The sequence below is a fragment of the Onychomys torridus genome, chromosome 2 (genome assembly GCF_903995425.1).
Source record: "Onychomys torridus chromosome 2, mOncTor1.1, whole genome shotgun sequence".
Taxonomy (NCBI): domain Eukaryota; kingdom Metazoa; phylum Chordata; class Mammalia; order Rodentia; family Cricetidae; genus Onychomys; species Onychomys torridus.
This window is the reverse complement of record NC_050444.1, coordinates 16,658,849-16,668,922: the sequence shown is the minus strand read 5'-3', so window position 1 is coordinate 16,668,922 and position 10,074 is coordinate 16,658,849. Positions and strand designations below refer to the sequence as shown.

The window sequence follows — 10,074 nt, the reverse complement described above, 5'->3', positions numbered from 1 at the left end:
CATTGCGACTGTCAGCACACATTATCGCATATTACAAAATAATGACAGACTGGAAAAAAAGAGGTTAAGGACGAGCTTGGCAAGTTCTACTTAGTCAAAGGCAGTGAGTTAACCGAAGACAGTGAGTTAAGCACATTATTGAGACCATCTCACTCACTGTTGGTGAGCTCATGATTGGACTGGTTGGTTTGTTATGAGAAAACATTGTGGAATTCAGGACTGCAATTGACTTACACGTGTAATGGTATCTAGGAAATGAACAGCTCCTAGGAAAAACAAAGAACTGTTTTCAGAAATTGTAGCACTGAATGAATTAGGCTAGAAGCTGAGAGTCTGTAATATAGTACAGAGGTTAGAATGAAGACCAAAGAGTAGAAATCTTAAATAATTACCAATTAGGAAAAAATGTTCTAATAGTCAGGTCCAAAAATTGGAAGAGGCTATTTTTCTAAGCTTGTTAACTTCAGTCGTTAGAAAATTAAAACTGAATTTGGATTAAGAGCTATGCCTATCTATATAAAAATTTGCCTTGATTAGAAGATGGTGTCATGCTTAATTGACTTAAGACCCCTTTTTGTGGATGCATCTCAATACCTGTTGTGTGGTTTGGTGAACAGAGAAAAGTTTTCATCTCGACTTCCTCTTTCTCCTGCAGATCAAGCCTTATGCAGTGTCTTTTTATTAGAAATGCTGTAGATCAACTTCATGTAGTAGACATGAGCTAGAAACCGATGTTATCTATGGTTTGTGAGTATTTCCAGTACAACTTGGATACATATCAGTGCTTTAGACGCCCTGTCCCTGCACAGGTGAGGCATCACACCCAAATCAAAAGTCATATGCCAGTCTTTACTTGTATCTCTTAAAACCCAGTAAATGTGATCGAGTTTATAAGCAGCTTAATATTTCCTCAAAGACTCTGACCTCACTCAAGCCTGACCCTGTTCCCTTATGCTTCATAATCACCTTGAACGCTCTCAATGTGAACCTTACACCTCTGTGAAATCTCAATCCAGGAGGGTGGCTACCTCTCCTATGCCTTCTCCCTCTCTTCTGCATATCCTATTCAGGCTTTCCTCTCTCAACAATCTAGATTTTACAATATAAAGAAAAGGACTTGTGTTAAAAACAAGAACATTTCTTCGATTTTGAAAGGGCAAGGAGAAGTTGAACAAGCAAACACCAAAGCTCTCCCGATTTTCTCCCTACTCCCTCCACCTGTTTTCTCTCCACAGACAATCCCTATCATTTTAGAGCATGGTGTGGCAATTATGCTGCAACAGGCTAAGTGACCCTTGAGCCATTTCAGGAGAACTATCATATTCATAATTGCCTAGTCTACAGTTCCTTCTATTAAATCATAAAGGAAAAGACAAAATTATGGGAATAAACCCTACTCATAAGGAATTTATAATATGAGTGAGACAGAAGAAAAGTATTTGAGAAAGATGTAAAGGAAGAAAAAATATATCATAAAAATGACTCACACTGTAAAGGCTACCTGAATACTAACCATATAGCATGACCAGAATGTGAAGGCTACCTGAATACTAACCATATAGCATGATCAGAATGCTGGGGATCCAGGAAAGCATTCATGTAAGATGTAGATTTTAGTAAATATTTTGAAGATGTGAAGAAGAGGATCATGTGACTAGAGATGTCAGTATGTGGTAGTCTATGAACTTGTTGGAACACAGGGTCTGGGTAGGATGGGAGGAATTTACCTCCAGTGGTAATGAAATCCCTGTGCCTGAGTATACAGCTTGTCCTGCATGACTTCATTATTTATTTATCCATTTTTTTGCTGGGAAGACATTAGTTATACCTTTCCCTATTTCCTACATTAAATGTCTTTTAAAGCCCTAAAGTATAGATTAATACTTACTCTTCCCTTCCCTCCTCCACAATGATTGTTTAATACATACTTGTTGAATTAGAGTTTATAGTAAGCTAGTTGGGGGCAGTGAGGAACAGAAGAATTACACTACTTTACTTAATAAGTTTGAGTTTAATGTTGGAAATGACAGAGATTTAAACATGTTAACGATGTGATCAAAATGATGTTTCAGGAGGAAGAGCTTTCCTGTCAGTCCATATCTGAAGTGGAAGACAATCCGAGAATCTTTTGATGTCTATAGCTGTTCACTGGCCATTCAGGGAAGAGATGACCCATATGGGTGGTATACAATACTGAACTACCTTTGGTCACTGGAACTTTCAAATAAATGTTATCAGTCTTAATTAACTTTATGGGCTGGCTAAAGTCACTTTGAGAATTTCATGTGTTTGAAGGAATTCCTCATAAAACTTTTTTTTTTTTTTTTTTTTTGGTTTGGTATTGATGATTATACATAAGACTGATAGCATGCTCTAAAGTGGGGTTTTGGCAGGCTTTAAGTAATGTGTCTGCACACAGCATTGGAAAGAATGGAAGCAGAGTTCTAGATTTAAACTTTAGAAAGGATTTTGGGAAGGATTTATTCTCCTAGGGACTGTCTGATGAGCCATCTAAGAACTAGTCTCTGACACAACTCTATCCCCTTCATAGCAGGGATGTTTTAGTACAATTGCTGGCACTAATGTGATACAGGTAGCTCTGTATAGATTCACTTTTACTCACAAAAGGTTCAGGAGAATTATTTGTGTCTAGGATTTAATGGAAACTTAGAAATTGGAAATCGCCGGGCGGTGGTGGCGCACGCTTTTAATCCCAGCACTTGGGAGGCAGAGGCGGGCAGATCTCTGTGAGTTCCAAGCCAGCCTGGTCTCTAAAGCGAGTTCCAAGAAAGGCACAAAACTACACAGAGAAACTCTGTCTTGAAAAACCAAAAAAAAAAAAAAAAAAAAAAAAAAATTGGAAATCACAAAATAGTTATTGATTGGTGACTTCAGTGAAATTTTCAATGATTTTTCTTCTCATTTTTTTTCAGCGTAGGTTTGTACTTATAGCCTAGATTTATTTTAAAAATTTCATGTTTATCTTTATTAAAGTTATATGTACTGTATCTATACATAGTTTCTGACTTTTATTGTGTGTATATGCTGAGTAGGGTACATACAACAAAGGAAGAGATGTCCACTTTCAAAAGAAAGTCAACCTAGATGTCTTATTGTGTGGCATTTGTCTTCTGAGGATATTTTTACATCAAATAATAACTTTAAAATGCTACAATTTGCAGCATCCTCTCTGAATGAGATTCCTCCTTTTCTCTCTTCCTCACTTTGTTTGCTAGGGACTGAACCAACGGCCTCATGCATGCTAGGCAAAAACTGTACCACTGAGCTTCATCTCAGTCCTGATAAGACTCCTTCTCTAAAAAACTTTAACCTGACCCTAAGTTAGAAATGTATTGACATGTTAGAAATTTAATGTGATGTGACTACTGGAAAAATACTGAATAAATTCCATACATTCATATAAAACGTACATATCTTTATATACTTAGGATTCATAGAAAATGAAAAAAGTACTGCCAAGTAGGTCCAAAGCAGGGGCTATCATATTTTGGAAGCTGAGAAAGTAGCTCTTCCACTATATTTAAGTAGTGGGAGAATGCATAACGGGGCCTTAGAGAATCCAGGGACCTAAATTCCTAGTGTTCTAATAGCTTCCATCATCTACTGTTCAGTCTCTGGACAAATGGACACAGAAGGCACTGCAGCAAGCTACATGCATGCTCTTCTTCCTTTCGGCTTCACAATTTTACTTAGAATATTGGCTTTTTGGGTTAATTCCAGTGGTTCAGTTCATAATGTAAGCTTATTCTTTTGGAGGCTATGGGAAACAATACAATAAAATCTTTGACAGTCTATTCTCTGATAAAATGTAACACTCATTCTTAAAAGCACAACACTCTTCTAAAAGTTATGTCAACAAAAGATAGTATTACACACACACACACACACACACACACACACACACACATACACACACACACGAGTGCCACTTCAAACAATAGTTTTAATGATACCAAATTCCTCAATAAATTTTTCTTACAGTGACATAAGTATGTTAGTTAAAAACTTAGACAATCAGTGAGAAGTGAATGAGCAGAGACAAGAAGAAAAATAAACTCTAGCCACAAATATTTGTTCATTGTGGTACTTATTTCTTTAGCCCAGGAGATGAAATTTCAGTTTGTTTATAAGAACTAGCTAGTCCTCCCTCAGATGACACAGTGGCTATCTGAATGTTTTTTGTATGAATGAAAACCTCGTGTCCCAGAGACAAGGACTCACATAGTCTCCTATCAGGTTTCTGGCTTTTGTGGAATTGGCAATTTTTAGACATGTTGAAAATATACACCTTTAAGAAGTATGACTGTGGTCTCTGAGCATATTCTGTACAGCAGATCTCTCTGGCAGTCATGACTTAGCTATAGCTTATAGGGAGACACGGGCAGCCCGTGCTTCCTGGTTTATTAGCATAGCCCAGCCCACTTCCAACACACGCCCAGAACTACCTCATTAACCATTAGGAATGCAGCCAAAACATAAGACGACCGTGGATATAAAGGGAATTACTGGCAAGAGAGCTGTAACCATCTCACCACTGAACCCATTACTTTTCCAAGATCAGAAAAGTATTACATTAACAGGAATCATTTCTTATTCAGATAAGAATTCAAGGTTTGGGTCTATCATTTTTATCTAGAATAATTAGCTGAACTATGCATAGTAAGACATGCTGCTTAGTTGCATCCATTATGTTTCTGCACCGTCTCTCTGTCTGTCCCTCTCTCTCTCTCTGTCTCTCTCTCTCCCTCTCCCACTTATTATTTTCTGGATAACTTTGACATTGTAAACCACAGACGAATTGGAGCCTGGCATTGAAAGGAGGTGTTCAACCACGATTTTTTTTCTCCCTTGTCTGAAGAAGTTGACTACTACAGGAGGGCTTGAAAAATGACGGGAGCAAAGAGGAAAAAGAAAAGTGTGCTGTGGGACAAGATGCACACCCCCCACTGCGAAGACATTAAACAGTGGTGTAAAAAGCGCCTACCTATCTTGGAATGGGCACCACAGTATAATCTGCGTGAAAACCTGCTTCCAGACACCGTGTCTGGGGTAATGTTGGCAGTTCAGCAGGTGACACAAGGTAAGTGCTGCATTTGAGTTTACAGTTTTGTTCAGAATGGATGTTGTTTTGCTTCTCAAATGAGGATTATGATCCAGGCGTGGCAGTCTAGTTAATGAAACAGACTTTTAATAAAATAGATAATAAGGTTAGGAAAATAAGTAGAGTAGATGTTTCTGTTCTGTGTAAGATTTTCCTAATTGTTTTACTTGACTTTTTTTTGTTAGGAATTAAGCAATTAAGCACCAACCCTTGAACGGAATTACATATTTTTCAATGTTAAAGTTCATACTGATTCAAAGTAAACTATCAGTAATTGTGGGAAAATTAGCTCTTATAACTTAACTGTGCTGACATAATTTCCTACCTTCATCGAATCAAGCTATAAAATATTTCCTGTTTTGAAAACAATCACCTTTCAGCCTAATTAGCACCACACACTTACCTGCTGTAGCCTTGGGACTTGCTATAAGCATGGAAAAAGCTTTTAGTACATAAAGAAGGCTTATTGCCAAGATCACTATTTGCACAGAGAATCCTCCGACCTCAGAGCTTGTGCAGGCTGCTTATGCCTGTTTACTTCTGCACTGCATTTCCCGAAGCGTTTGTGTCTCAATAAGAAATGGAACAGGGTAAGAAATCAGACTTCTAACTTTCCCAGAGCAGAATCAGAAAAAGACTTTCTGAGGTGATGTGGTGAGTATGTGTGTGTGTGTGTGTGTGTGTGTGTGTGAGAGAGAGAGAGAGAGAGAGAGAGAGAGAGAGAGAGAGAGAGAGAGAGAGAGAGAGAGGAGAGAGAGAGAGAGAGAGAGAGAGAGAGAGAGAGAGAGAGAGAGAGAGAGTTTCCCTAATGGTATGTTTGCCCAGGTTTTCGCTAATTCAGGTAATAATTTTCTACCTGTAGCCAGGGAAGGAACCGATTTCTCAACTTCCCAGCTTTAAAACTTCGGAACAGTTTTCTTGGCAAAGACTCCTTGGGATCATATTTCCATGCAGTCTCACTACCTCCCTGGCTTTAACTATTATTTATTCTGTTCAATTATAAGCATGCTTTTAATGAAATTATTCTGTAGCTGGAACAAACTGGTTTGTGTATTTGTGTTTGCAGTCTGATTAGGAACATCTGCATAGGGGCCTTTAAGAGCCACAATACTATCATACTTTATGGGGTCCAATTTTACTGCTTAACTCTGTGTTGTATTTTTAATGACCATTTTGCCAACAGCAAAGCATAGTTAATCTTTAAAAAATGCATAGTTAATAACAGGTCAGAACATTTCTAGCCTTTCTTGTATTTGATTTTAAATTCCAGATGAAACACTACCATGCCATTTGAAAACTTAGGTGATGGACTTAAACAGGTTCCACTCCCAGACTGGATAGTTTTACCATATTCCATACATTTATTTTGTGTCTATTCAATATAAAATGAAACAGGAACAATTATGATTTTAGCAGTATTTGTATTTTTTTTTTTTTTGAAAAACACCCAGTGACCAAGAACATCTGGGAATGTGGTGCACTTTCCCTGGGCTCATCGTTAGGATATAACTTGTGTGTAAGCCTCTGATAGTTAGCTTTGCTTAGCTTTTGAGTGACTCTGTTTAATGGGTCATGCGTTACATTCATTAGGAAGACGTGCATTGGTATGCCCCCAGCTGGTGAAAACAGAAAGCTTACTCAGCTCTGGTACCATGAGAAGGATGGATCAGACTGTAAGGTCCCCAGGAAATGGACAGTTACACTGCTGGGAAGAATGTAAATGCTTTTCCTGTTGTAAGATAAGATGAACGCTTCTTCAAAGCACCTTTCTAAAATGCATTTCTCAATCTTTTTCAATCTCTATTACTGTGAAGTGTTCAAAAGTAAAATATTAGGAAGCCACTATGTGTTGCTACAGACCCATTATTTGAAATAATCCAGAGTTAACATCAGCCTTTCCATGGAAGAAAATGGAGGCTTTAAACAGTGCATTTCTCAGGCCCTCATACCTGAGAAGTGGTGGAGTCAGTCCAAAGCCAACATGCTCAACATTTTCGCTTTACACTCTATACTGCCAAAAGCATCAGACTTTTTGTAACACCAATGTTATTTGTAATAGGAGACATTTCTTTGGAAAAGTCTGAATGTCTTTCTTTTCAAATGAGGTCTGTGTTCAGGTTTCACCCCTGAAATTTTAGAGTCAAAGCAGAAGTGAGCAGAAAAGCACATCAAGGAGGCCATGCAGACATAGACTTCCTTTTCTGCTGGACACTGATGCTTGTTATCAGCCCTGTCCCTTTAGGGAGATTAGAAGAAAGAAGGAATAAGGTTTGCTCTTGTACTGTAATGTAAACAATAGAAACAGATCCCTTTTGACTTTACTGATATGTAAAGCAGTATTTAAGTCATTTAATGCAGTTGAATTATAAGGAATTTTTGAACTCAATGTCTTTTAACCTATAAATCTTGAAAAGCAATATGCCTCCACCTAGAAATCACTTTTCCTTTCTCTTATCTCTAGAAGTGGAGTCAAAACCATGATAATGAAAAGTATCCTGAGTGACACAACAGTCATGTTAAATTATTTTATTCAAGACTTTCTAACCATGAGATAGATGTTACTGATACACCAGGTTCCTCTGTTGCCATTCCTGTGTGCTATTTTTTAGACCTCTTTCTTCTGTCCCCCCCCCCCCATTTATTTATTTGGGCATCTGTTCTAATGAACGTTTATAGATGTTTGCCTCCTCGGCCTCCTATCCAACATCTTAGAGATATTTATCAGACATCCTTATCTTAGAGACTCAAACCCTGGCTTTACGAGTGAAAGCTCTGTAGATAACTTATCTGCATAAAGGACTCTAACACCATCACTATGCTACAGAAGCTTTCTTTTCAATCTGAGAGCCATATATTAATCTACACCAACCTAGATTGTCCTAATAGCACACCAGATGCCAGACTGCTCACCCTATCACTATGGAACTGGTCTAAAAGCACTACAAATGGAACATTTGGTCTTCTAAAACAAACACTAGATATTACTATCCCAGCCAGAATTACAGTAAGTAATAATAAAAGGCACAAATGTATAACACTGTCAAGAGATCTCTTGGCATATATACCAAAAGGAAGTCTACAGCGGATAAGTAAGTTGCCTGAAGCCACATAGAAAGTAAGTGTGAAAGACATTTGACCTCAAGTAACCTGGCTTCAGAGTCTCCTGCTGGCTTTTGCTTAGAGGGAGTCCTGATTGACATTCCTAACTCGCCCCTCTCTTCCATCACCTTCTCTTCTGACAAAAGCCAGTCACCAAGTTCTTTGATGTCTGTCCTCTAGCTATTGTTGTGGAGTTTGTGACCCCTGGGGAAAGACCACAGACTCAATCCAATTATAATTACAAGATTTATTGATTAGTTAGTACCAGGATAAACAATCTCTGAGCCACATTTGAGATTACCACGTGGAAGGGGTGTGGGAAAGGACTTTTAAAGAAGAAAACCACAAGATCTTCAATATCTATCTAAGCAAGAAAAACTGTTCTTAAGTGGTTAAGGCAACTCAAAACAATCTTTGGGTATCTGTGTAAGCAAGTTACAGAAGCAAAAAAAAGCAATTAATTATAGCATAACAAGTAGACAGTCACGGCTGTACATTTTTGGGTGGGGGTCACTGTGTGAGGCTTACTGGGAACTTACCTTCCAGGGACTGGAGTCAGAGACAAATGGCTGGTGGGTGCCAACATGGATGCCTGGCATGAAATGGAGCTTCTTTAGCCATAACGTTATCTGTCCTGTCAAGTAGTCTTGCTTCATGTCCTTGGTGCTTCTTAATGGGCTGAATTACTTAAATCATTGCCTTGTGGCTCTTCACTGTCTGCTTGGCCTCCTGGAGATCTATGTCACACTGCCACCAGTATACGAATAAAAAAACAACAGGCTGATCATCTTGCTTCCCTGTGCATAATTCCTTAATACCCATCCATTTCTTCTGCTAGAATAAACAATTGAATCACTCAGCATGTCTTATGAAATGGTTAATAATCTGGACCTCACTGTATAAAGCTGTACTAAAGGAAAGCTCCCCCTCTGGGATCCCTCTCTGTCTCCTGGGAGGAGGAATGTTCTCCTCCTCTTCCCTGTGTCCTTTTTACATATCTCTGTGATAGGCTTTATTTAACACATGCTATTGTAAACTTCTGATAGACTTCCTTCCATGGTCTGTGAACTTTGAAAACAAAGACAGTGTTTTCCTCTTTGTGTTCTTACCAACCTGGACACTACCTTGCACAGGAAATCGGTTGTAGGTAAATATTGAAAGATTTAAGGCATTCCCTAAGCCGCTGGTTGTCCTATTGTGGCATGCTGACACTGTAGGAAGGTGTTGAATTCAATTTAAATCTGATGCTTTAAAAAAAAATGTAAGAAATATACCAGCAGCGAAAAGGCATTAAAATGTGAGCAATTGAGCTCTTCCAGCTCTTGTATCCTTCTAGACCAATCTGCTAAAGACTCATTTCTTTGTCCCAAACAATGCTGGCTATTTAATTTTTCTTTTTCAAAATAGTTTTTATTAATTCTTTGATATTTCATACAGTGCATTTTGATCATATCCATCCCCTCCTCCAAACTTTTCCCAGATCCCCCCTCCCCAACTTCATGCTCTCTGTGCCTCCCTCCCCCTCCTTCGACTCTCCCTTCCACACCTTCTCTCACACTCTTCAACCCATCCAGTCCAGTTGGCATTGGCTGACCATTCCTGGGCATGAGACCTGTCCTGCTGTGTCAAATAAGGTTAATTATTTCTGTCTAACCAACGCTAACAAGATGGGTAGGTCATATAAAAATTCAAATGCCTCCTTTTGGAAAGAGGGAGAAGGTGACAACACAGAGCCAGTATTCCCGCGTTGGGGAGCTGTTCCTCATTGCACTATGACAGGGTAGTTCTTGAGTCTGCCGTCGTCCACTCACCCACTGACACCCTCCCAGCATTCCCATCACCTGCTGACCCTA

The 10,074-nt window shown here is 38.8% G+C and overlaps 1 protein-coding gene across 1 annotated transcript in view; it reads left to right on the top strand.

Moving 5' to 3' along the window:
* The first annotated feature begins 4,533 nt into the window (after nt 1-4,533).
* Nucleotides 4,534-10,074, top strand: part of Slc26a7 (solute carrier family 26 member 7) — a 126,623-nt gene continuing 121,082 nt past the window's right edge. The window contains exons 1-2 of the mRNA XM_036178694.1: nt 4,534-4,632; nt 4,880-5,101. Coding sequence (XP_036034587.1) covers nt 4,909-5,101 — 193 coding nt within the window. The 5' untranslated portion in view covers nt 4,534-4,632; nt 4,880-4,908. The remainder of the gene's footprint in view (nt 4,633-4,879; nt 5,102-10,074) is intronic.